Source organism: Podospora pseudoanserina, chromosome 6, assembly GCF_035222485.1.
Source record: "Podospora pseudoanserina strain CBS 124.78 chromosome 6, whole genome shotgun sequence".
Taxonomy (NCBI): Eukaryota; Fungi; Ascomycota; class Sordariomycetes; order Sordariales; family Podosporaceae; genus Podospora; species Podospora pseudoanserina.
In genome coordinates, this window is record NC_085925.1 from 415,891 (window position 1) to 440,853 (window position 24,963).

The 24,963-nt window shown below is 52.3% G+C and overlaps 7 protein-coding genes and 1 non-coding gene across 8 annotated transcripts; 5 read left to right on the forward strand and 3 right to left on the reverse strand.

Annotated features, from left to right (window-relative positions):
- Window positions 1–6,523: 6,523 nt before the first annotated feature.
- On the forward strand, window positions 6,524–6,865 carry QC764_0088900 (uncharacterized protein; the record flags this gene model as incomplete). Its single annotated transcript, XM_062940903.1, has 1 exon — window positions 6,524–6,865. One exon carries the CDS (start codon window positions 6,524–6,526, stop codon window positions 6,863–6,865), a length of 342 nt encoding a protein of 113 aa, XP_062797120.1.
- Window positions 6,866–9,424: 2,559 nt separating this feature from the next.
- Window positions 9,425–9,520, forward strand: QC764_604015 (uncharacterized protein; the record flags this gene model as incomplete). Its single annotated transcript, XM_062948907.1, has 1 exon — window positions 9,425–9,520. One exon carries the CDS (start codon window positions 9,425–9,427, stop codon window positions 9,518–9,520), a length of 96 nt encoding a protein of 31 aa, XP_062797121.1.
- Window positions 9,521–16,011: 6,491 nt separating this feature from the next.
- QC764_0088920 lies at window positions 16,012–16,102 on the forward strand. The gene has a single exon. It is a non-coding gene; the product is annotated as a tRNA-Lys (tRNA).
- Window positions 16,103–16,423: 321 nt separating this feature from the next.
- Window positions 16,424–18,454, reverse strand: DBR1 (lariat debranching enzyme; the record flags this gene model as incomplete). Its single annotated transcript, XM_062948908.1, has 3 exons — window positions 18,212–18,454; window positions 16,597–18,152; window positions 16,424–16,553 (listed from the first exon to the last, which is right to left on the reverse strand). Exons 1-3 carry the CDS (start codon window positions 18,377–18,379, stop codon window positions 16,424–16,426), a joined length of 1,854 nt encoding a protein of 617 aa, XP_062797122.1. The 5' UTR covers window positions 18,380–18,454.
- Window positions 18,455–18,463: 9 nt separating this feature from the next.
- Window positions 18,464–20,460, forward strand: QC764_604030 (uncharacterized protein). The gene is made up of 2 exons (XM_062948909.1): window positions 18,464–19,366; window positions 19,428–20,460. Exons 1-2 carry the CDS (start codon window positions 18,846–18,848, stop codon window positions 19,984–19,986), a joined length of 1,080 nt encoding a protein of 359 aa, XP_062797123.1. The 5' UTR covers window positions 18,464–18,845; the 3' UTR covers window positions 19,987–20,460.
- On the reverse strand, window positions 20,019–22,566 carry ELC1 (elongin C). The gene is made up of 2 exons (XM_062948910.1): window positions 20,903–22,566; window positions 20,019–20,653 (listed from the first exon to the last, which is right to left on the reverse strand). Exons 1-2 carry the CDS (start codon window positions 21,055–21,057, stop codon window positions 20,485–20,487), a joined length of 324 nt encoding a protein of 107 aa, XP_062797124.1. The 5' UTR covers window positions 21,058–22,566; the 3' UTR covers window positions 20,019–20,484.
- rho4 lies at window positions 21,571–24,091 on the forward strand. Its single transcript, XM_062948911.1, has 3 exons — window positions 21,571–22,577; window positions 22,648–22,851; window positions 22,925–24,091. The coding sequence occupies exons 1-3, from the start codon at window positions 22,290–22,292 to the stop codon at window positions 23,327–23,329; spliced, it is 897 nt and encodes a 298-aa protein (XP_062797125.1). The 5' UTR covers window positions 21,571–22,289; the 3' UTR covers window positions 23,330–24,091.
- DAD1 (Dolichyl-diphosphooligosaccharide-protein glycosyltransferase subunit dad1) lies at window positions 23,614–24,933 on the reverse strand. Its single transcript, XM_062948912.1, has 2 exons — window positions 24,586–24,933; window positions 23,614–24,515 (listed from the first exon to the last, which is right to left on the reverse strand). The coding sequence occupies exons 1-2, from the start codon at window positions 24,706–24,708 to the stop codon at window positions 24,252–24,254; spliced, it is 387 nt and encodes a 128-aa protein (XP_062797126.1). The 5' UTR covers window positions 24,709–24,933; the 3' UTR covers window positions 23,614–24,251.
- Between the last annotated feature and the right edge of the window lie 30 nt (window positions 24,934–24,963).

Here is a 24,963-nt window from a genome sequence, read left to right on the forward strand (position 1 = left end):
TCCTTCCATCAAGCTCCAGGCTTCGAAGTCTTGTCACCTCCTTTGGGTCTTTGTTCTCGAGCTTGACTATTTATCTTTTACTCGGGGAAGTATATGCATGTACTGCTTAGATTTATATGGCTTGCAAAACCTATCATGACCTATGAGGCAGTTCCAGTTATATGTCGAATTTGGATTTCTATACGTTGAACCACGAGTTAAGCTCTGGGTATTAGGGCATCTGAAGAGCATGGCTGTCTTGCCCAATGGTCTATTTGTGGATGAGGCATCTTAATACCTTAGGTGCAGTAGAAGTCATTTCAACGGCTAGCCGACACTCTCCCGCTACCCGGGCATCATAAACGACTGACCTTCCACTCAACTCTTTGCCTAATGACGAGAATACACCGTTGCTCACTAAGCCGTCACGATCTCGTCACAAACGAAACACATCACCCTCTGTTCATTCCTCCTTATCACTCATGGTGTAGACCCTCTAGTCTCGCGATGCCATCACCAGTGTCTCCATATTACCCACCGGCACTTCGCAGCGACATCGTGAGCCTTCCAAGTCCCGTGACAAACTAACAGGTGTCAAACCTACCAGTCAAATGTCACGGTCGCTTTCGCTTCTAACTCAGCAAGTTACTTCCTCCCTGAGTGATAAACTCGTTTTTCACACCCTCACCAGCCCATCCCGTTTCAACTCCTTCGGCACGAGCAGCCGAGAACGGTACCCATGACAACCGGTACAAAGTGAAAGGAGCAAGGTGAACACAAAAGTCGGAGGGAACCAATCCTCTGAGTAATAACTCATCCAAGAAAAAAAGTTATCGTTGAGCATAACCTCCTGCTCACCGAAGGTGAGAGGAGAGGTCTGACCGTACACCACCACGAACCAGCCTTGTCAACCGACTGGCTGGTTGCTCAGGCAAACAGGGCTGTTGTTTGGAAAAATTTTCATTCCTTCCTGTTGGTTCTCACCTTCTAGCCCCGGGCGTGGTCGACCCGTCTGGGTGTTATCAGGCAGGGTATTATAGCTCCGGGGTTGACACCTCTTTGGGATGAATGACACCCGCCATCAACCACGCAGCCCCCAAAAAAATATAACGGTCAAACAAAGTCCCGACAGGCAGGGATCTTTTTTAGGTCTCTGTGGAGTTTTGCACGGGAAGACCGTGGTGGACACGCAGTGGGCTGCTGGTGGTGAGACGAAGGTGTGGAATTCCCTTGGAGAAAGCACGCTGGTACATTTTTAACAACTGCCTGTTCGGTAGACAAACCCGTGAGCGCCGAGCTGAAGTTTTACTTTTTTTTTTTTTGGCTGTTCTGGGGTTAATACGGAGAAAGAGTGTACAGAACGGGTTCACATCCCGAATCAAGCAGGCTGTTGTTGAAGAAATCAAGGGACAAAGACGGCCTGAGCTTTGGGATTGGGTAGGTATCATACCACCGGCGTCCCCCTATCTTTCTCTCTTGGGATCTGGGGTTCGGTGAGAAAGAAATATCGGCAGCATGGGGCTCTATTGGTTAGCGTCTTCCCACGCGTGTGGCATCGGAGACGTGTTCCCAGGGCAGGCAAGTCAAAAAAAGTCACCTGCTTGACAGTCCATCCGCCTAGATTAGCGAAATATCATGTTCCATGAATGTGGGAGGAGCGGGAGAAAAAGAGGTTTCAAAGGCAAAGGGGCATGAGGAAGGTGACCGCTATGACGGTAAATCTACCTGTGCCTTGGACAGGATGATGAGGCCATAGAGTGAAGAAATAATGCAGGAGCGGCAGTGGTGGTTACGGGCGATGATGGGTGTGTGTCGTAAAAACATCGCTCTCGCTACCAGCTCGCCAACATGTCAGGGCCGGCCGGTGATGAACAGGACAAATATTCAAGCCCAAATTTCACGAGCCGTCTTTCCCCGTCGCATATCCCCCAGATTTCTTTTGAGTGGTTGCATTTGGATACGCATCACCCACATCGCATCGCATCCGCCTTGCATCTCGCATCGTGACCCCCAGGGTAATGATCCAGAGGCAACCATTGCTTCTTTCCCTTACCTCGTGCTTCAGAACGATGACTCTCCCTCCCACACCAAGCCTCAGGAAATACCGAGCATTTGGGCCATTGAGAGATGGTGGTATCAACGGGCGGGACGCGATTTCGCAGTGCAGATCGCGTTCACAGAGCAACTTGAAACGCGCCTCTCAAAACGTGGTTAGCTTCCATGCCGAGCACATGCCCAGCCGGCTGTTCGTCCCAGGAGTGACGATGACAGCAAACGGAGCAAGATAACGAAAAGGGAACAGAACCAGAGAAGGGGGGGGGGGAAAACCCCCAAAAAAAAACAAAAAAAACCGAAATTACCAAGAATGGCACAAGCGGAAAGCTTCCCCGGCCGGTCCCAAACAAATGATATCCCCGTTTGGACGGTTGGAAGTCAAAGTCATGATGATGACCGCCGCTCGATGCAACACAAGAGCCGACCAGGGGGAAGTGACTCTTGCTGCTAACCATTTTGTTGGAATTGTTGAATGGTTGCCCTGTAAGCCTGTGCGCGATCATTGGCGATGGTTGATTGAATGAAATGGCTTTGTTGATGGTGGTGATCCAGATGATCCCAGGACCCATGTCTGCAAGGCTCCTAAAATGCTTCCAGAAGAGTTCACTGGTGATGATAGGGGCGCGTGCGCTTTTTCCAAGTGCTTGCAGAAATTTGAGCGTCCGTGTCATTTCTTTGAGACCTGGTCCGGCCCGCGCATGCGCCATGAGGACCCGCCCGTCCGGATTGCTTCCCCGTTCCTGCATCGCATACGGGGTACACCACACCAACACGCCCAACACCGGGCAGCGGCCAGGTTCGCGGCCAGAGTGTGCACTGATATCACCAGGGCATGCAGACGCAGATGACAGCATCGCCCGAGAATACGGATAGCCCGCACCGTATCGTCTGCTCGCTCTTCCTTCTGTGTCATTGCGACGTGCAGAAAAACGATATGCGCAGTGGAGTTTGGCGACCCGGGTGACCCGGGCCCTGTGGCAGGCTTTGCAGAAATGGGCTTAGCCTCATCGCGGTTGATGTTCCGTTGGGTCTTCTGGAAATTTGGATCTGAGTGCTGGGCAACAGACAGCTCGACAGGCCACCTGCTCCGTTTTGTGCTGATGGGGCCATTGCTGCCTCGTAACGGAGGTCAATCCAGGGGTGCTGACAGATGGCCACAAAAACGGACCAGCTCTCGTCCAGTGCTGTTCTTCGCCAATCTTGAAATCGCAGCGAGATTGGGCTCATATGCGCCATCTGAAATGTGGGATCAACACTGTCTCAAAACCGTAGAGGCAGAGCTTCACTTGACACGTTCCGGCCGCAAATGGGTGCAGGCAGCAACCCTGGGCTGCTCGATGCAGACGAGAAACATTGAGCTGTCAACTTGACGATCCTTGGCTGGCGGAACACACGTTCGGCCGTCACATGATGAGGCACAAATGCAATGCCCAGCACCGTGAGTGGACGCCTGTGCGTGAATGGAAATCTTCCCTCAACCGCCAATCTTCCCATCACGCGCCTGCATGACGGTGCATGGTCGATCTGAGCCTTCTGTGTGGCCGCTTGTCCCGATGCGCCGCACCAGGTGTCCAACATAGCCAGAGCCAGCCCCGACTGATGAGTTGTACATATGTATGTCGCTGCTGAAGAAGGACAATATTCCAAAAAAAGAAAAAAAAAAAGAAAAAGGAAAAAAAAGGACTTGTCATATGCAGCAACAGCAGCAAGCTAAAGACGGGACCGACCGAGTGGGAGTTGGAGGAGTTGCTGCAGCTCCCTCTCTGCCCTGCGTGGTGTTCTGGGGTCTGCTGGTGAGCTAATGCAGGAACAGAACCAGACCCCTGGATAAACTCCGTCCTGTCGGCCGCTCACGCGTGGCAACAGCTTCCTGCAAGGTACCGTATCAGCAACGGAGGCACCCGAGACTCAGGCGGGAGAAAAGTACCCAATACTTTGATCCCATCGTCTCACCAGAAAGGGGGCGGGCGGGGGCCAAAACCTCAAACCGCATCATGGGTGCCTTGCCAAGAACCCTCCACCTGCCTCAGCTCACCACTTTCTTCTCCGACAAGACCTGGCCACAGGAGTGCCTGCCGATGGGGTCCACAACACGTGTGAGCTTGCCCTGCGCCTTGCCATGGTATGTTTCCTTCGTCTGGGTCGCCTCTGATAAGTTCGGTATCGACGAAGGCGTACCCCTTTGTTGAGGGGGGGTGCATGATGACAAGGCTGCCCAAACACCTGGTTCGCATTGCTGATTGGAATGGGGCAAAACGGTCGACATGGCATCGGGCAGCCAAACTGCCGCGTCATCCTGCAGTAAGGTAGGTGACAGTTACCTATCATTCGGCGAAAATGGCAGTAGCGTAGGTAGAAATCCCCAAGGCTGATGGTCTTACAACTTCCCATGTCGATTGTAGAGTGAGTGAAAAAAAATCGTCTTGTATCGTTCATACCCACCCGGGACACCGTGACATGGCATCAGGCTGTGAATCGAGTTGCGGGTTCAAGAACGCGGGGAGGCGAGGTCGGTACATAATTCGAGCCTCGCACGGCAGCAACTATTTCCAGCAGACTGCACCGTGTCCCCAGAAATAGTGATGGGTGGTGAATAATTGCAGAAAATACGACGGCTGGCGACACAATGTGCTCCCTTGCCCTTGCATCGAGTGTGAGGGACAGGATGTATCTCCGCAGGGTTCACCTCGGTGTGTGCCCGTTCGTGTTTGATTGCAACATCTCATATCCATTACGCTGGATGACAGCGAGCCGAGACCACCTCGTCGTGGTGAAAAGTGAACAACGAAGCTGGCTTCTGTTTCATAACCTGCGGAGGAGGCCCCCACCTCGGCCCTCGGCGCTCTCGTGGCAGAAACGTGGGCCGGCTGGCGCTGGGGCTCCCAGAACGGGAGGTGAGATTGGCAGCGGTGGAAGGCTTCCAGAAGGTTTCTGCTGCAGGAGATGGCTGGTGGAAGCGGCCGGCACTGCTGGGCCAAGACAGATCGATCAGTTGGGTCGATCCTCGGCTTTCCCTTTCCCAGCAGGCACCGTTGGATGGCCCGTTTTCTCCCACGCTGCAACCTGGAATGCTGGGCACAACTACTGCGCTGAAATATATGGGATGCCAAACCGTCCTGCATGCATCGGAGCATAGTTTGTGCGTCCCCGAGTAAGCCACTATGCTGCCGACAGACCTGGCCCGAGACTTTGTTAGTGGTGTCCAACTTTGTCCAACTCTGTCCCACCCATCTTAGACTCCATGATGATGACGCCTCGCTTCATTGCTTTTGTGCTCACCTGATCTGCTGTCTCGGCCAGCCGTGTCGAGGACTCGGAGTGAATCCAATATATATATCAGTTGAGTCTATCCATCCCGCACACGGACAGGCGGACGGGCGTTTCGTGGGTCGAGGTCGTGATACTCGATGGTTCCGACTAATTTGGTTGTGCTCCTCGCCGTCCGTCGTTGCACAGCAGACGAAAGCTACGTGCCCGCTGATATCTGCCCGAGAACAGGTTGGACAAGATATTCAGCTGCCCTCGTCCTTGCTGCTTGTTTGGACGCCTCAAGTTCCCGTGTTCCGGCGGAGAGAAAAATAGGGGACAATAACACGCGCTGAGCACGGGGGAAAAGGCCACCCGCCTCCCGGGCGATGCTGTTGTGCAAGTAAGTAGAGTAGGTAACCTCCGCAACTGCGTGCGTAGAGGATGTGGGTGGTACTTTGATGGTCTAAGACAAAAATCAGATACATCAATTTTGCAAATATTTACCAAGTCTCCATTCTACGCAGTGAAGCATCCGACATGCTGTAACGGCGCGCGCGCTGTCGAGAGAGCACCGGATATGCGACCCAGTTCCTTCTTTTGTGGTCTTGCATGCGATGGGGCGGTGGATTGGGCATCACCGCATCGTTTTGGACGCTTGATCTGTCCTCGGTGTTTCTTCCGGCTCCTCACCTTGGGGCATAGGGCCAGCATCGTGAGCGCATGCCGGCTGTCTTTCTTCTTTAGCTCACCGCTCAATCACCGGCAGTTGGCGTACTTCATGTGTTGAAACCCTCTTGCGCGCCCATCGCCAGCCGTTGGTGGTGTCTGACGCAAAATTCAAAACTCGAGGCGAGAGGGACATCAGTGAAAAGTATTTCCGCATGGCGAGTCGTTTTGACTACGATGGAAGACAACCCCGTGGCCGGGTAGCACACCGTGAGGAAGGAAACGGAGGCTGTTCCGGTGTTACATTCCCATAGCCCCTCCACCTAGCCCCGCCCCCATCTGTACATACCAACAATACCTGACAGATACAGCACCCAGCGCCGTAAAACTACAGCGGACCGCACCGAAAAATGCTTGTGCTTAGAAACACTCAACGGCCGTGGCTGACGACCAGATGGCATGGCTGCCTTGAGCTCTAAGCCCTGAGCTGAGTCATCAGCCTTCGTGCGTGAAGTGCGTGTTGTAGTAGGTAAGGTATGTGCTGCATCATATCCGGGGCAGGTATCGGTCTTGCATGCCATCTTCCGATCTTTTTGACCTTGGCTCGGATCCGGCCCTGGGGCAGACGGCGTTGAAGAAGCAGCGGAGTGGAGAGATGCCCCTAAAGTTCAACCGACTGGGCAGCAACCAGCAGCGGATGCAGCAGCATGCGAGGCCACCTAGACAGCTTGCCTATCATCCACGCAAGGCTCTCCATCAAGACGTTCCCGATAGCACTGGACAGAGGGCCTGCCCCGGACTCATGGCATGCAGGCGACTGGTCTCGACTCGCAGACAAGGTGAGCTGTTCGTGCCATGCACGATGATGGCAGCATACCCCGCGACGTTGGGCGTCTTTCCCATCTGGGGCTCTTAGCTGGGGACAGCTACATCAAACTCAGTTCCTGCTGCTTTGCGTCTGTCGGCCGAATGGTGATGGTCGAGGACTCGAGCTACCCGGGCCTACCGATCTGCTTGGTCGATAGGCCAAGAATGCCATGTACAACGGCAGACGTGGACCCCCAGTTAGCCAACACTATGGGCTGTGAGCAGCTTCGCTATCAGGTGTGGGCCTAATAATAGGAGTATATATCTGATGCAGTGCCACGACGACCAGCAGGTGGGAAAAGAGCCTATTATGCGGTGCACAGATGCATGGATGGATCTTCCGGGGGATGTGTCTCGAGTATCACGGTACCTCACTGGTTCCGAGATGGGAGCGCACCCGACTTGTTTTGCGCGCCATGCTTTTCGGCGATCCACCCGTGGACCTCCTCTCAGGTGGTGTGTAGTGTGGTGTGGTATGGTGTGTGGTCTATGAAGCTTTGCTGGCGCTTATCTCGATGCGGGCTTTGTGGAGCAGCGAGTTGGAGATTTGGAGGGTCCAGTCTACTCCGTAGAAGTGCCGTTGGAGAGAGATGGGGGGAGATGTGGGCAAACGAATCGAGGCCTTTTTGGAGACATGCTGTTCCTGTTTGGAGGATGTTGTCTGGGCTGTGAGAATGTGATTGTGATGACATGACAGACCGTGGTCAAAGCAAACGGACGGCGCAATCCAAGACACACAAAAAGTTAAAAAAAAAAAAAAAAATATGAAAAAAAATAAGGCAGGTGTGAATCTGATTGCTCAAAGGGCGCAAAGAAAGCAACAACACAAAAAAAGTTTTTTCTCTCCGTTTGAAATTGCACGGAGACATTTGCAACACCTGGAACGGAAGTCGCAGCCCGTTGTTGCCAGCCATTGTTTCTCTCTACCAACTAAAGCTCCCACGCTCCTTCCTATCCTCCCGTCCAACATATGTCATCCATCCCGTCCATCCAGGGCAGGTACAACTCGGTCGGAATCAGCTTTGCAGGCACTGCCTCGGGGTTTCGTACGCAGCGCACCCGACCACCCGACGTTCCATGCCTAGGTAGCTACACTAAGGTACTCTCTGCATGGATTTAGAGCGACAACAACCAAGGAAGGGACTAAGTATTGCACATTTGTCCAGAAGTACGGGTATAGCTCGTGGTTATGGGGCCGACTACAATGCGGATTGGGAACGCATGTGGCTTGTGTATCCTCAATCTCACTCGGGCCATCGACACTCGTTTCCCCTTTCATCGCATTTCTATCTTGATGGGGGCAGCTGTGTGGACGTGCACCCGCCTGCAAATGCAACTGCACCTCCTGCTGGTCTGGTTCCTGGATTGCAGCGCTGTCCCAGCTTGTCGTTTGCCCGTTGCTTGTGCTGATCTGTGCCCTACCTAGGTAGATCCGGGCCGAGAATATTACAAAAACTGACAAGTTGCGACTACAAACAAGACGATGATGTCTTGTCATCGTCGCTGTGGTTGGCGTCTGGAGAAATGGCTCGACGCTATGCTCTGATGGTCACCTTGGTGCCCACAGTGTCGCACACTCACAGGATGCCGTTTTCCCAGCTGCCAGCGGTACATGGTACGTGTGTCCTCACGCTGAGCTCTCACGCTCTCGAGCTGCTGTGGGCCCAAACCACGATACCCCTGGCCTCAGGGAAATCCGCCGAGCCTGTCCGCTGGGATTCTGAGATGGTACATCCCGGTCCCAAAAAGGGGGACAACGGTGTCAGTTCTGGAACGGTGACTCTCCACGCACGTTGCTTTGGGTCGAAACGGAGCTGCCCAGGGGTAGCAGGGATAGCAGGGGTAGCAGGGATGGGTACATTGGCTACAAGGTCACTCGGTACCTTTGAGGTGTCAGGGAGGGAGGTGTGCAATTCAACGCCAACGCCAGGCCCGGGGGGAGCAAGGGCAGGGCACCCAGGGAAAAATAGGCTGCTCTCATCATTCCCTTGTGTCCCAGCGATCCCATCCTCATTATAAGACCAAAGGGCCCCCCTTCCCCATTCCGAACATTTTCTTGGATTCCCATCATCACACACCTCACCCTCTTCCTTCTGGCACAGGCTCCTTGTTGTTCCTGCCCCTGACTCCGGTCTCTTGTTACCACTGCATCACCGACAGCCTCGACTTAATAATACAACTTCACATCCTTCGACTGGCCGACTTGAGAAACTAAGTAATTCGAGGAACCACAGAGAAAGAACACGACGAGCTTGCCTCTGGACTGTTACATACTGCGCCTCGCTCGGAAAACCAACCGCGACAGCCGACAGCACCATACATAAACCGCCATCAGCATCCCCTGACCTGACTGGACAACGCTCCCTTGCATCATCATCGCTTCAACCGCTTCACCAGTCCTTCGCCTGTCGAGGACTTCTACACTGTGAGTCACTTGCCTCTTTTCAGGAAATTAAATTTTCCCATGGGTTGCGACGCTTGGCCGTGCAACGCCATTTTCCCTTGGTCTATATATATCGCCTGCGGTGCCGCACAGAAGGAAACGACATGTGCTAACATGGCGCCGTGTCAGCTTCGAGTCCATTTTCGCTTCACACACACATTCACAATGATTGTCAGAGAGTCAGAACCCCACGCCAACTTCGGCCGCGGTGCCTATGACACCACCGGAGTGCCAAAGCCGCCTCCTCCCAAGCCCCGGTAAAGACCTCTCATATCGACTGGGAGATCAGCTGCAACCAATCGATTTTCCATGCAGATGCAGAGGCGGCACCCATCTCTCGAATCACCACCCACATCCATTCCATTTCGATCCATCCTGAGGAGGAGCGACATTTTTTATCCCACGATATCGACTTTAATCGCGTCTGTACCACAACTTTTACCACCTTTCCCACCCCTTACTCTTTACCTAATCGGCGGTCTCGCATTCCTCTACGTCACTTTTTAATTACCATTCCTTATACATGATACATTTATCGGCTCGGTGCCACTTGCTTCCCAGCAGCAAGTAAGGGAAGAGAAAAACGGGAGGCTTTCATTCCGGATCTTTTTGTTTCTTGTCGGCTGCGCGGCGTTCAGATATATAGATGGTTCGGCTTATTGATTTTTACGGGCGGTTTCCTCACTCACCACTCATAATCGACACCGATCCGCCCTAATATGCCATCACGGGCACATCAACGGTTCTGCGGTCGCATTTCTGGAGAGTTTTTTTTTTTTTTTTTTTTTTTTTTCTCCTTTTTTCCCTTTTTTTCTTTTTCCTGGGGAGTCACGGTATGGGAAATCGGGATAAGCAGGCACAAGAGGTGCTTGCGGCAAGAGTTTAAAGGGTCAAGGATTTTTTGGCTGGTTTTTGGGATGGGAATAAGGAACGGCCGGAAAAAAACTGATTCGCATATAGACTCTTTGCATTTGTTTTTTTTTATCTGTATTTTTTTCTTTTCTTTCGACGTCTTTGTCTTCCTCACGGGGACAAGCGTCTACACTCGACGACACACATTTCCTTTTACTCTGTCATCACTACCTGTACACAAGCGGAGGAGTTTTACTTTTTTTCAACTTCGGCCACGAAGGGTTCTGGGCTGGGTCCGGTTCGCAAAGATACCCCCCATGGTTTTTTTCCTTTTTATTTACTTTAGACATGTATATTACACGATGGCTTCACAGCCAGCCCAGCTCTGACCGACTGGGCACCAGGATCTGAGAAAATAATACGGATTCAACCTCTTACTTTTTGGCTCCTATCATGGCAATGTGAAACAAGCAGGCGGGGGTTAGCTGAGAAGAAGCATCGCGTGGCGGTAGTCGTCATGATTGAGCAACCACAACAACACCTCCGAGGAAACAGGAGAGTCATTTCCACTCATTCCCCCTTTGGCTGTGTTACCTGCTCAACCGGGCAATTAACACGTCGATGACAACAACCTCCATCACCCAGATCGCACCCCCACTCCTCCTCAAGCCAGCTACTCAGCCCTACACAGCTTTTCTCACACCGAACGACGCAGAATTCTGAAACGTTCTCCCCCCCCCCCACTGGGCCGCCGGGAGTCCCGTGGGGTGCCCGCGGGGTGTGATGTGGGCTGGCGGGATTACTCGGGTGTACTGCGTATATGTAGTATTAAATCCGGAATCGAACCTCGTCGACATTCTGACTGATAACAGAGACTATATCCTCAGGCACACTCCGTCCTGTGTAAAGGAGGCAATGCAGGTTCTTTGTGCATCGCGCGGGGAGTCATACCGAGCAGGTAGGTAAGGTAGGTATGAATAGAACCACTACACAAACTCTGGAAACCAATGAACAAACTAACCCGTCCGTTCCACACCTCTCCGAGAACCGAGAGCGGTCCCGGCCCAACCACCGCGCACACCCGACCCGACTGCTCGGACTCACCGTTGAACATCACTCTCGCAAATGCCGACGTCATAATATGTGTTCCCTCGCTCAGGTACCAACGGTCTTCTTGTTTTTGCTGCTGCATGAATACAAAGCCAGTAGTCTAAAAATGTTTCGGGCCGGGCAACAGGATTGGATCGGTCGTAAAATGGCCCGAAACGAACTTTTGGGTGTTTTTTTTTGGGGGGGCGGGGTGGGGGGGGGAGGACGGTTTCTTACTGTGCTGCTTGCTGCTGCTGACCGGTAACAAAGTCCGAAGCTTCCGAATGGACCATAATCTCTGTACGTAGGTAAGTAGGTTTCGTCCCAGCAGGGTGGCTCGGTAGGTGCATCAGGAATACGTAAGGTTTAGTGTAGGCAAGGCAAGGCAAGGTACGTTACATCTGCATGTAATGTATGTCCCATCACCCATTTTTATTTGGCTTGTTTCTCATGCATGGTGACCAACAAACAGTAGTGTGTACATTTACCGTAGCTTAAAAGGGAACTTTACTGCGTGATGGATGGACACACACATACACACACATACCGTACAGATGATGACAAAAAGCCTCTAGTGTGTGTGATTGTACGGCAAAGCAAACCCCCAGATTAAGTGTAATGGTGGGCAGTAGAATGTTCTATGGAGGATGAGAAATGCAAGCCCACTGCCGGTGGGGAGAAAGAAGAGTGGGTTGTGCTACACTTGGTGGGAACATACTATGGGAATATGTATTGACGGCACAGCACAGTCAGAAAGACAGGTATTGGGTTGCTTTCTAGTGAGAAGATGGTGGGTTACACACCAGGCAGGCTTCTACCGCTGCCCCCTTCGGCCACGGGACCATAAAAATCCCAAACCACGTTTCCCATGTTGCTGTGTCGGTTGGGGACTTTGTCTATGGGTGGTTGTAGTGCAGAAGCAGAGTTGGTGTACCAAGTGTGGATGATATCAATGGGCACAAGCATACAATAATAAGGGGTAGGTGAGAAATGAAGATGACGGCATATGTCTGTCGAGTTTCTCATGTTCTCTCTTGCAGGCTGACCCTGCGTCTTGCGTGGAGTCCATATCCGCAGCTGTTGGAGATGGATCGGAGAAGGTTGCGAATTGCAGGGGTGAAAACGGACAATGTCCAGTTTCGGACCCGGGATTGCGGACCTGGGACGGCCTCGTGCAGTCTCCTTTGCTGCACGATGCACCGGGAAAGGCCGCCGGGGGTGGGGTGCTCCAAGATGCTGGGTTTTAGAGAGAGAGAACTGCCCCCCACTTGCCTCTCTCTTTCATGGACACAGACAGCTCATGCAAAGAAATGAAAGCCAATCACTGATAGCATGCCGTCTGGAAAATGCTCGCTTGTGGTTGACGTCTTTAGCTTGAGAACTTTATTTTGTTGGAATTTGTGGCGTCTGGGGGTTGCTTTTGATGCTGAGTGAGGCACTTGAGGGAAACATTTGGGTGGGGTTGTCCAATTTGTGGCTTGCAATTCGAGGGATGATCCACTTCTGGCAGCCCGTGGACACTGGCATGCTCCCGGCAACTTCTCCCACCAATCTCCTGGAATGACCCACTCGTGACAACCTTCATATATTCAATTTGAACAGGCACGTGTATGCTGTCATCCAATGAGTTGGGAATCTCTGTCTGCAGATGAGTCGGTTGTATATTTAAAACTCTCGGTTCTTTTTCCTTCACTACGGCACCGCCACAACACGGCTCCGAGCTAGCGCCGGATCGTATTGTTACACTATGTCTTCCATCATCGCCTATGCGCTGGTGGTCGACTACGCCGCCATGTGCGCAGCAGTCGATGGTCCCTTTCGTAAGACGCAAGTCACCCAATTGAGAATGATGACCACCATCATGAACAGGTCGCACCGGGTGTTCCCTTCTAGATCCCGCCCACCGTTCAACTCTAGCGTTTTGCCTTTTGGCTCACCGACAAGCTACCGTCCGTTGCGGCGGTTCATCCCATCTCCCATCATCATCATGATCATCGTCATCACCACCAACCGCCAACATCCCGTCGTTTCCGTCTGACATACAGGAGAAGTGCGTGGGGGTTGTCTGCTCACTCGTCTCGACGGTTGCCTGCTCCACCACGCCCAAACACTGCATTTACTGATATGAGATACACACGACTATCTGGCTGGAAAGTTTCACCGCATTGGGCCAATTGCTAATGGCACGTTGGTGGGGTGAGCTGTGATTGTGTATCATTTGATATGTAACCTCACTTTCTTTGTTTCCTCGTCCTTCTCTTCGATTCCCTTTCGTTGGACAAGACAGACTCTCGGCTCGTGTTTTCATTTGCACTAATGCCCATCAATGGGGCATCCGGAGCGACAGTCCATCGCCGGGCCTAGGAACGGTGATGCCGCCGACTGGTTGCCATGGGCCGACGGGTCGTCCATTCGCGCCCCCGGCCCAGACCGCGGAGGGATTCCCGGTAGGATGGCTCGTGATGGGTCGCTCTCGCTTGGGGCGTCGAGCCCGTAGGCGGCGCTTTGAGACAGGAGATGGTCCCCACTTGACAATCGCCAATCCTGGGACGGCGTCGCTTCTTGACGGTGATCGGTCCAACGAGCCTTTCCTCTCGAGGCTTGGTTCCTGATTAGGCGTCGGCCATTCTCAAATCCCAACTGGGATTCCCCTTGAAGTCGCACATTGATATTGGGGTCCATTCCTTCTGGAAACTGTGGACACACACAGAAGCCTTCCCAGTCAGCGCCATCGCTTCCCACTTGCCGGTGCTTGGTGTCTGGGCACTACATTCGTCTGCAGCAGCATCACTTTGATCCCGACCCCTTGCGTCTTCTGTTGCTGTGTGATGGTCGAGCCTTGTGGCTTGAAGCTGAACTTTTCCCATCACTGTCCTTGCTTTGACAAGGTGACAAGCAAGCCCAACCAACCTGATATGTCTCATCGGTTTTGAAAATTCTTTCGCAGCTGGATGCTGCTTTTGGAAAACAGGAGACGTCATTGCCATCCAACTTTGATATATCACTTGGCCCCCTGAAGCAAATGCCAAAAAGGCCGACGTTTTCTTATTTAGATACTTGGCGGCAGCGAATGACACAGAGGCAACCAAAGACACGGGAAGTTTGAAAAAGCAAATTCCAACTAAAGCCTCCCGCCACCAAAAAAACAGTTTTGGATTTTTGGTCTTGACCCATGAACAAAAGGCAAATAGTGACGCAGGGGAGTTGAATGAGGCACTTACCCTCAAAGCCACTCTTTTCTCCCTCGTAACGGAGCCCATTCCCAGCACAATTACTGGAAACGCCCGCCGTTTTGGAAGACATCACCCTCCCCCAAGACAGTCCCCTTGAACGGCGTTAATCATCGCTAGCCCCACGTGCTTGACGCCGCCATACGCCACCGGTAGTCTGAGGGGTGTTTTCACGGGGGCCCGAAGAGGCCAACCGGATCTCGCCCGTCCACTTTCCCACTTGCCCACGTTTTTTAGTGCAAGCGGCGGCTCTGGTCGGTCTTGGATTGGGGGCCGTCTTAAGCTGGCGTTGTGTCTCGGAGCCCCTTGATCCTTTCTTGGTTTTAAGTAGTAAGCACCTTATCAGAGCTCCGGATGGGGGTAGGTATGTTGAGACATCGAGATTAACTAGCTCTGAAAACTCTGAAAGGAAAAGGATGGGTTTCCCAACGACGGAGAAACACGAATCGGACCTAAGGTTGGGATCTATCACGATCTCCGGTCAACTTTCTCGGTGGGATCTTCGATTGCTTCTTTCCCGGGGGCTCGAGATGTCAAAACGGTGCGGTGAAACCCGGATGGGGAATAGACAAGGAGAGAGCCAAGGGGCCTGTCGATGATAGTGGTCTTCGAGAAGTTCTAGCTCTGTCCCGAGTGGATGGTAGCTGGGATCGTTTGAGGCAGCTAGAATTAGGGCGAGGAGTGACAACAAGTGTGGCATGGAGGGTGTGAGGGCCATTAAGGGGTGTAGGTAGCACACCACACCACAGAAGGATCAGGTGTGGGTGGGATCGGGCATCAGTTTCGGCAGTAGCGGGGAATAGACAGGGACAAGATTGCCTCATGGCAAGGAGGTTCAGCTGTCTGAGACAATACGAGGCGAATGGAGCTCAGCTTAGTGAGGTCTCATCAGCTCAACATTCTCTTCACGAGAACTTGTGTCTGTGCAGAAGTATTGTGTACAAGATCACAGTGTGCATTTCGTTCAGCAAGTTATCGGGGGCTTGAGCAGTTTGACAGTGAAAGCAGAAGTCAGAAATGAGCAGGCATGTCATGTCTGACCTGAAGAGACTGGGGATGAACATGAAGGTTCTGACTATAGTAGACCAAACCTACCTATGTACCACTGGTTGGCACCTGTAGGCCATCTTCAAGCCTCTTGGGGAATCTTTCAAGGCCTATCGTTCATATTTCAAGGTCTCTGCCTCAAGCAGCACTGCAGCGGCCTACTATCTTGTCCTCGACGTTAGAGGGTGTGAACGATAACAGAAACTGACTTATTAAGCAGAATAGTTGAGTCCAAATCCATAGATCTCAATTCGGATTGGTACCTTGCCAAGAGTTCTATACATGTGTTGGAGAACAGCACATAGCTAGCAAAATACCTATCTATCGGCAGTTCATGCTCTCACCCAACCCAGAACTCAGATTTTGAGATACCTTAGAATAACAGGAACAAGCTGAGTTTCGAGTCATTGAGGAGGCAATATCACCCAGCCTCATCTCAACTTACACCACCCTCCACACACTCCACACTTTCACAAACGCTACTCATAAACCCACAGAATGTTACCACAACCATCTAATAATGGGTGTAGCCTTGCCCGGCTAGCTCAATCGGTAGAGCGTGAGAGTCTTATGTACAGAGTGCTCCGATATCTCAAGGTTGTGGGTTCGACCCCCACGTCGGGCTCAATTCCCGTTGACAACGATTCGATATCATTTTTGTGGTATGCTTCAAAATTGTTTCATAGATGGCAGAGTCCTTGGTTGGGAGCAATACTCCCCTCCTCATGGGTGCAGTCAATAACCAAGTTCTTTTTGCTTCGTTGACGAGTATTGATCTGATTTCTGATTTGCCTGGCCATTCGGACGATGATATGATAGTGATATGAGCACTGCTGTTCAGAGAGCAAATTGGTAACTTGTCATCGAAGAGCCGTTTTCGGCCAGAAGCTCCTACACCACTTGTCCACATGAACCGTCATGCGGTCGGAATCATACACAGACAACTCTAAAACTGACCGCCCCCTCTGCCTCGATAACCACCACCACCACCCCTTCCACCTCCTCTATACCCACCACCGCCTCCACCCCTCTTCCCTATACCCACCACCACCTCCTCCCCGCCCTCTATAACCCCCCCACCACCACCACCACCACCCCTCCCCCTCCCTCTCTGCCCCCCCCACCACCTCTCCCACCCCTAACCCCTCCACCAAACTCATCCTCATCAGGCCCTTCACCCTCCTCCCCTCCCTCTCCTCCTCACTTGCATCCCAATAATTCTCCACCCCCAACAGCTCACAAAACCTTGCCATCTGCGGATTAGTATACTCCCTAGGCTGAACCTCCCGTCCCCGTTCCCAACCCCCCTCCATCACCGGCGCCGTCACCTCAAAATCCTCCGGGACCTCCATCTTCCCCTTCTTCACCAAATTCTCCTCCACCCACTCCTCATTCTCCCTGATCAAACCAAGGTAGTACTCCTCCCCTTTGTCCTCCGGGACCGGGGCACCGCGGATGCCAAAAGTGGATTTGATCGGCGGGTGGAAGGCCCGGAGGATGGAGAGCCATTCCTTGTCGTAGGCTAGCTTCACTGGGCGGGTGATGGTGGTGGGGGAGGGGATCTCCATTAGTTGGAGGAAGGCTCGGCCGGGGAGGCACTTGTCTAGAGCCAGGAAGCGGGTTGTGGTGTTGGTTATAGTTTGGGGGACGGGTTGGCCGGGGGTGGTCTGGATTTGGGGGTTAGGTTTGGAAAAGGTGGATGGGAGGAGGGAGCGGAGGGCGTCGGTTTGTTGCTCTTCAGATTGGGGCTTGGATGAGGTGGTGGTAATAGGGGCTGAGCTGGTGGATGGACCAACAGGGGTTTCTTCCTCGTCGAGGTCAAGGTCGATTTCATCGGGGTTCTGTGCGGGAGCGGCTGGAGTTTCTTCCTCTTCGAGGTCGAGGTCGATCTCATCCGAGTTATGCGCAGGGACAGCTGGCGGGACCGTGGCTGATTCCAGAAGTGTTGCTGATGCAGATGGTTGAGGCTCTGAGGTAGGAGGATCGAACTTTTTAATGGCAGAATACTTGCAATGCAAGTGAGCAGAGAACCAGTACGGTGGCCGGAGGCGGTTCAGGACATAATCCGCAGCCGGGTTTCCCAACGACCCATCGTGTGACTCCCTCTGAAAATCGGGCTTCATCTTCCAGAGCCGGTTGGCGTCACCATGCTTCTCGATCCCTCGCGGCCAGTCGTGGCTGATGCCAATATCCACCTGTGTTCGCACCTGCAACAGCTTTCGAACGTCGATCTCGCGAACGTGATAGAAAGACTTGGTATCGCTCTGGTTGAAGGGGAGACGCTCATGATGGGGTTTGCGATAGTCGTGGCCCTTCCAGATGCCACTCATGCCAGCGATTCGAATGGGTCCCAGTCGAAGAATGTTGGCGGCGCCCATATAGTAGATATTTGGGGCGACCCACCCACCATAATGCAGCTCTGCCAGATGAGATGCTGCTTCGTGGTTGCCAGCAACAAAGATGGTGAGATAGGGGGCCTTTCTTTTCCCACTGTAATAGTCAGGGAAGTCACCCAGTTCGCGATACTTGGCCGGGATGGACATGACCGTCAGGTCATCGGCGTTGCGGATGGCCTGAAAGTCACCGCCGATGATAAGGACATCGACGCCATCCCAGCTGCGCTCTTTACATGAGGCCGTGATGGTAGAATAGATTGCGTTGAGGGTGCCATGACCCTAGGCTTGTTAGCTGAGAGCTCTTGAGTTTCTTGGCATCGAAAAAGCAGAGAACTTACACAGCCTTCAATGGCCACGCGAAGCGACTTGTCGCTCATCTTGCTATTCTTCTGTTTGGATTTACACTTTGAAGACTTGAGACGAATTTGCAATCGAGTGACACCAAATGGAAATAACGATTGCCTTGGCGCCCAATGTGCAGCGGGAAGAGCAAGTTGACGGTTCATTGGTGTTGGGGAATGAATGAATGAATGAACAACCACAGCACCTGCTGAATTTTTGGTGGAGCGTCTACGTTGCTGTAATGGCGGTCGAGCGCCTCTCTGAACAGACCCATATCTCTCTCTACCTCGCTAGCACCAATACCCTCAAGGGATTCATTTTTTGTAAACTCCTGCACCAAAATGCATCTTCCAAATGTCCCAAATAGGATAAATCCCGACCAAATGTCTTTACGAAGTTTCGTGTCACTCGCACTCAATTCCTGTTCCTGTCTTTGCGCCACCCTACATCACCCGCCAGTCGACACCGGCTTGACCAGGAGCTGAAAGCGGTCCCGAGAGGTAGAGTCATTATGGCTATATATTAGGTAAAATAAAGGTAGCTAGTTGTTTCTCTCTCTCCCAATCTCATCATTTGAAGCTTTGATAGCTAATCGTTTACATCAACACAGTAGCATTGTCAAGACCAAACATGTTCGATACTTTCACCTATCGCTTCCTCCACTTCCGTCGCCCAACCCTAACCCCCTCTTCCCTCCCTTCTCTCCCCCAGGGCATTGAGCGCTTCTTCGTTGACACGCCGGGGGGACAGATCGAAGTCCTCCACGGTAAACCCTCCAAACAGGCTCGCCATGGAGCTACCCCGCTATTCTTCGTCCACGGTGGGATGGGCGGTGCCTGGGTCTGGCTAGAGTACCTCTCCTTCTTTGCCTCGCGCGGCATCCCCTGCTATGCTGTCTCTATGCGCGGCCATGGCAGCAGCTGGCACCCTTCCTACCTCCGAATGGTCTACTTCACCACAAAACGCATGCTGGCCGACGACGTGGTGGCAGGCATCAGGTGGGTGCAGAAGCGGCATGACGGAAGGGAGGTGGTGTATATAGGCCACTCGAGCGGGGGCGGGCTGGGACAGTACATCCTCTCAGCACCAGAGTTTGACCACGTCAAAGTAAAAGGACTAGTACTCGCGGGAGCTGTACCCGGGTTTGGTTCGTAAGTTGTTTCTACGTTGTTATCATGCATGTCTTCCGTTATATACTAACAGCAGTACCAGCCTGGGAGTCTACATCAACTGGTGGCGTCTTGATCCCTGGTTCAGCTTCCGGATGATCTTCCATGGGTGGCACCCAAATTCGCCGCTCTCCCACCCTGTTCTGACACGCAGAGTCTTCTTCGGCGAGCAGCTTCCGGGTTCTTACCTGATGAAGTTCCAGCAACGAGCCAGCAGGTATGAGAGCTTCCTGTGGCCTTTGGGTATGATGAGCCGGTTCGTCAAACCCGAGAATCTGCTGCCTCGAATCACAAGCTGGGGGGCAAATAAAGGACAGGGAATCATGGTACTGGGCGGTGAGATTGACAAGATCATGACGATTCCGGTCATGGAGAAGCTTGCAAACACCTACCGGGAGAGCTATACCGGCCTCGTTGCCCAAAAGAAGATCGAGGGAGACGATAGAGACGGCATCAAGAAGCTCCTTGGAGATGGGGGAAGGGACACCGTTGGTCAAGGGGTAAGATGCTGCTATGTACCCGGGGCCGCGCATCACCTCCAGAATGATGTCACTTGGGAGATTGGAGCTCAAAAGCTGCTGGCCTTTTATGAGCAGCTGTAATGGTGTTCACATGGTTTTTATAAAGAGCTAGGTCACCTCTCCTTATTTGTTCAGGTGGCGTTGGACTGATACCACGGGGTTATTCTCATCAAATGTATTGTGTATTAAGGTGTATCAAGTAATTTGGAACGAAATGTCTCCTCGCTTTACAAAGCTCAGCCTGGTGAAAAGCCAAAGCCAAGCAGATCGTTGAGGATATGTCGCTCTTCCATCGAATTTAGACGTATGACCCATGGGTGAAAAAGGGTAAGACGATATGCTAAGATGGGTGTAGCCTCTGAATGACCACAAGACGCAATAGAACGCTGGAAAGGAGATGATAAAAAACAAGATGCCTTGCTTGTTTTCTGACTGGTGCTTCTCATGGCTGTATGTCCTGTTGTACCGGTTACTGGGGTCGAGGGCACCTTGTTTGCAAATGCGCCAAGATCATAACCTCAACGCCGTGCTCAATGCAGTTCCGTTCCTGAATGCAGATCCGTAAAAAGCCGGTCACCCTCAAGAGATATCTCTCATCTGGGGCTTGGAATCCAATCCAAGGAAGTCGGCAGCCATCAGGAGCTCGAGGCAGATGTCCACAGGGATGTCCATATCTGGGACATCGGTCTGGTTGCGGTTCGCATAATGGTAGTGGAAGTACTCGACAACCTTTTCCAGAACAGGACCTCTTATTTTGAGAGTTAGCACTTCCCCTTCTTTCGGGAAAAGAAGGAGACTTGTGTATCCAGGCGGTGTGTGCGGTGTGTGGTAGCGTAGTGAACAATCAGATCAAGTGTAGAGTAGCCTCATGCAGTCCAGGATGGCTCCCGCAACGGCGAAAGTAGCCTGGTCCGTCGTTGATATAATAAAGCATGCAGTATCATCATGTGATATGGCCATGACTTGTGGAAACAGGGAAGAGAGAAGGAAAGCTTACCGAATCTCGCCAAACTCACAGCGACCAGTTTGCGCCTCTCTGAAAGGGCCCCTCAGCATGGCTCCTATGGTTTCACTAACCAGAGCAGCCTCCCGCAGGACGACAAACTCGAAGCCATCGTATGAGATGAGCGTGATGTACTTGCTGTCGGACATTGTGTATGCCAAGCCAGTTAGCAGTGGGCTGCTGCGTGGAGGGAGGAGGTTGGAGAGCCGCAGCAGCGGCAGCGACGGTTCAAGAAAGAGATTTCTCGGTGGCACCGGACCCGACAAGAAAGAGGCGGCGCTGATAAAGGGTAGTGTATTATTATGCGTCGCAGCCAGGTGACACGGACCCGGGAAATATGGAAATAGGGAAAACAGAGAAATAGAGGTGGCTGGTTTCTGACGATGGTGAACAGAGAATTTTCAAAGAGGAGGTGCAGAAAGAAAATGACTGCAATGTGGTTTGCTGGCGCCAAGCCGACGATAACCCGAGAACAGGCACTGTCCACCAGCCACGTTCACAACCAAGGCAGCTGAAAACCCCACTGGTCGGACGGTCTCGGCAGCTTTGCAACCTGGCACCGCTGTTGGTGGTGGTGGTCCAGTAGATGTGCTGCGCTGTAATCATAGGGCTGGGGTGTGATGGGATGCCGTGCTGTGCCAGATGGCCCAAGAGAAGCGGGAGAAAATTATGAGACAGTGAGGAGTTTTCTCCAGATTCATCTTTTCCCATCCCGTCCTCTTTTTCCCCTCTTACACACCTCACCCACAGCGCTGCCGCCACAACTGCAAGTCATCATCAACATCCAACTTCCAGGTTGAAGAAGAAGCCTGTTTTAGTGGTCCGTCACCGACAAGGCGCTGACCAGCATCTCCAGTGGGCCCCTTCAACCAATCTTGGCCCCGCGTTTGTGTCATTACCCGACCGCAAGGAACCGTTGCCCCGCCGACTGTTTACATCGACCTCTCCAAGCTGCACCTGCAGCTTGTTTCCCAGTTCCTGCAGCGAACGTCCAGCTTGCTTGTTGCTTGCTGACACCCTGCACTCACTGATCCCATCCCTTCTCCGAGTCGTCCCTGTTTTTCCCCCTCACCATCACCATCACCATCGCGAAGAGCATCGTCAGACGAAATTTTACACCAGAGACGACCCCAATAACCAATTCTTTTACGAGCGCGGTATTTCCAGAGCAGCAGGAGTAGCAGCAGCAGCTAGGTACAGCTACAGACAGCTTACGGGCGGGGTGGGGAACAAATTAATTTCGTCCTATAATACCTTGATACCTAGGTATTTTACCGACTCCTTGAATTGGGCGGATACCTCTTGTTGGCCTGTTTCCGCCGCTAGTCGTCTCCCATCCAACTCAAACCCCCCCAATACACAGTGCAACAGACGCAAACAAATGGCGTCGTCGTACCAACACCGCAACTCACACTACGCCCACGAGCGACATGACAGTAGCGCCTCGCGCAGACCAACATCCGAGAGACGAGACACGCGTGGCACCAGATCGAGCGACGGGACAGTGAGCACCTTCAACAGCATCTCGACATCATCGGGCAGAGAATCAGCAGCGACCGCAATGACAAACGAAGGCCCCGCCTACTCCAAGAAAATTGTTGTCGTTGGCGATGGTGGTTGCGGCAAGACTTGTCTTTTGATTAGTTACAGCCAGGGGTATTTTCCAGAGGTAATTTCGCCCCACGGGTGTCCTGCAGACCAGGCGCGCGCCGAATGCTAACACGAGAACAAAACAAAAGAAATATGTCCCGACCGTCTTTGAGAACTACATCACCTACCCAACCCATCCCCCGACTGGTAAGACGGTAGAGCTCGCTCTGTGGGATACGGCCGGGCAGGAAGAATACGACCGCCTTCGGCCCCTGTCATATCCAGAAACCGATCTCATTTTTGTCTGCTTCGCCATCGACTGCCCAAATTCGCTAGAAAATGTCATGGACAAGGTCAGTCTTTTCTTTTCTTTTTTGGTTTACAGTCTTGCCTTTTTTGGTGCCCAACTGACACTTTACGAAATAGTGGTATCCAGAGGTCCTTCACTTTTGCCCTTACACCCCACTCATCCTTGTCGGTCTCAAGTCGGATCTCCGCTACAAAAAGACATGCATCGACATGCTGAAAACCCAAGGCCTGATCCCCGTCACTACCCAGCAAGGAGAGGCGGTTGCCGCCAAGATGGGCGCCCAGTACATGGAATGCAGCTCAAAAGAAATGACGGGCGTGGAGGAGATCTTTGAGAGGGCGATCCTTACCGTGGTGGCCAACGACAGGAAAACGCTCGAAGCCGAGGCCGTCAACGGAGGAGGCAGCGTCGGGGATTCGTCTAGCGGAAAGAAGAGGGGGAGGAGTGGGACTGTGAGCGGTCAAAATATCCCGGGAGTCGGGCTGGCGAAGAAGAGGAAGAGCAAATGTTTGATTATGTGATCGAACAAAATTTCAGGAGACAGAAGAGATGGGGCGTGGAGAGGGTTAATGATGACCTGACTAACTGCATGATCTGATGCGAACAACGACTTTTGCGTTGAGGGTTGGTTTTCTTTCTCTCTTTTTCTTTTCTGTCTATTTTTCATTACTTCACCACCACCACCTTTTTCTTTTACTGTTGTGTTCATCCTTTTCTGTTCTTTTTTTTCTCTCATACAACTGACTCTGGCTAGCGCTGGCTGGTCGTCAGGCATGGCATGGCAGGCAAAATAACGAGCAGGTGAACTGTCTATTTTTCTTGTGTGGCTGCTTGTTTTGTTATTTCAGATGGTTTGTTGGGGGTGGTGGAAGGTGAAGAGGGAGTTGGGGCAGAGGGCAGGGCAAAGGTACGACTTGGTGATGACGGTGCATGGGAGAGACGAACGGCTGGGATAAGGAAGGGTAGGAAGGCAACAAGGATCAGGTGCCAGAGGCTACGGATAACGCAAGGAAATTATCTGATGGAATATTCAAATTTTGCGGTCGACTGTTGTGTGCGTGTTGTTGGATTGATCGGAGTATTTTGAAAGAGAGAAACCTTACCTACCCCTCCTCGAAGCGTGCCCCCCCTTTCTCTTCTTTTAGTTTTTGATTAGAAGAGGTTGATTACAAAGATGGAGTGTGAGCTTTGCTTTTAGATACCCCGAAGGAGAGAACGAGAGATGGATATTTGGGAATGTATAGCACAGGCATGGATTAGGGGGGGCAGAAGTAGAGGAGAGAAGAATCGATGTTTTTATGTGTTCACACCTTTGCCCTGACCCTGGTGTGCGTCGTCCATGGCTGGTATGTATTTTGCGAATAAAAAGGGGGTATCATTTAGAATGTCAATAACTCCGTCAAAACGCCAAGGCCTTTTCCCTACTACCTGCCCATATTCGACTCATACCCTACTTTCCTCTTCCTCATATCTCGAATCCCCCTCATGTTCCACCCCCTCCATCTCATCACCTCCCTCTTCCTCTGCTTCGTCGTGCCCTTCGTCGTGCCCTTCTTGCCCATCGCCCTCCTCCTCCTCCTCCTTGGCCATCACATTCTCAAACGTGCTCCATAACGCTTCCACGGAGCTGAATTCATTTCCCACGGCGATGACGGCCTCGAGCGAGCGGTTCAGCTTGTTGATGTTGGCTAGGACGTGCTCGAAGCTCTGTTATCACAACAGTTAGGTTAGTTGCACTAAAATATTCATATTGGAGAACCAGAGAGAGAGAACGAACCATGGCAATCTCTGATATGAGCTCCTCCCTCTGGAGCTCAAAATATGTCTTTTCCCTTGTTCCCCCTTCTCCTGCTGCCGCTGTTGGTCCAGAGACAGAGTGGGAGCGTTGCCGTTGGGACATTTTGGGCTGGGCTTTTGCTTGGCTTGTAGGTGCTTGTTAAAGCTCGAGAGGTGGTCGCAGTGGGGGGTTCACAGCGAGGGGCAGCAAGGTCATTTAATCAAAACAGCACTGAAATGTGATAGATAGCTTGGATAAAAGCAGCGAGGGTGTGTGTGACGCGACGGACGTGAATCGGGCTGCGGGGTTGATTGCGAGACAGTTGAGGCGATGCAACCCTAACCCGGAGATGGGGTGAGGGGAGTGGTTGCTGGGGTG

Excerpts from the sequence above, each read along its gene's own strand:
- QC764_604030 (XM_062948909.1), top strand. The coding sequence starts at position 18,846 with ATGTTCGATACTTTCACCTATCGCTTCCTCCACTTCCGTCGCCCAACC. Across the intron at positions 19,367-19,427 it reads GCTGTACCCGGGTTTGGTTC|CCTGGGAGTCTACATCAACT; the intron begins GTAAGTTGTTTC and ends CAGCAGTACCAG.
- ELC1 (XM_062948910.1), bottom strand. The coding sequence starts at position 21,057 with ATGTCCGACAGCAAGTACATCACGCTCATCTCATACGATGGCTTCGAG. Across the intron at positions 20,654-20,902 it reads TGTGAGTTTGGCGAGATTCG|AGGTCCTGTTCTGGAAAAGG; the intron begins GTAAGCTTTCCT and ends TCTCAAAATAAG.
- rho4 (XM_062948911.1), top strand. The coding sequence starts at position 22,290 with ATGGCGTCGTCGTACCAACACCGCAACTCACACTACGCCCACGAGCGA. Across the intron at positions 22,578-22,647 it reads GCCAGGGGTATTTTCCAGAG|AAATATGTCCCGACCGTCTT; the intron begins GTAATTTCGCCC and ends ACAAAACAAAAG. Across the intron at positions 22,852-22,924 it reads TAGAAAATGTCATGGACAAG|TGGTATCCAGAGGTCCTTCA; the intron begins GTCAGTCTTTTC and ends TTTACGAAATAG.
- DAD1 (XM_062948912.1), bottom strand. The coding sequence starts at position 24,708 with ATGTCCCAACGGCAACGCTCCCACTCTGTCTCTGGACCAACAGCGGCA. Across the intron at positions 24,516-24,585 it reads TCATATCAGAGATTGCCATG|AGCTTCGAGCACGTCCTAGC; the intron begins GTTCGTTCTCTC and ends TTGTGATAACAG.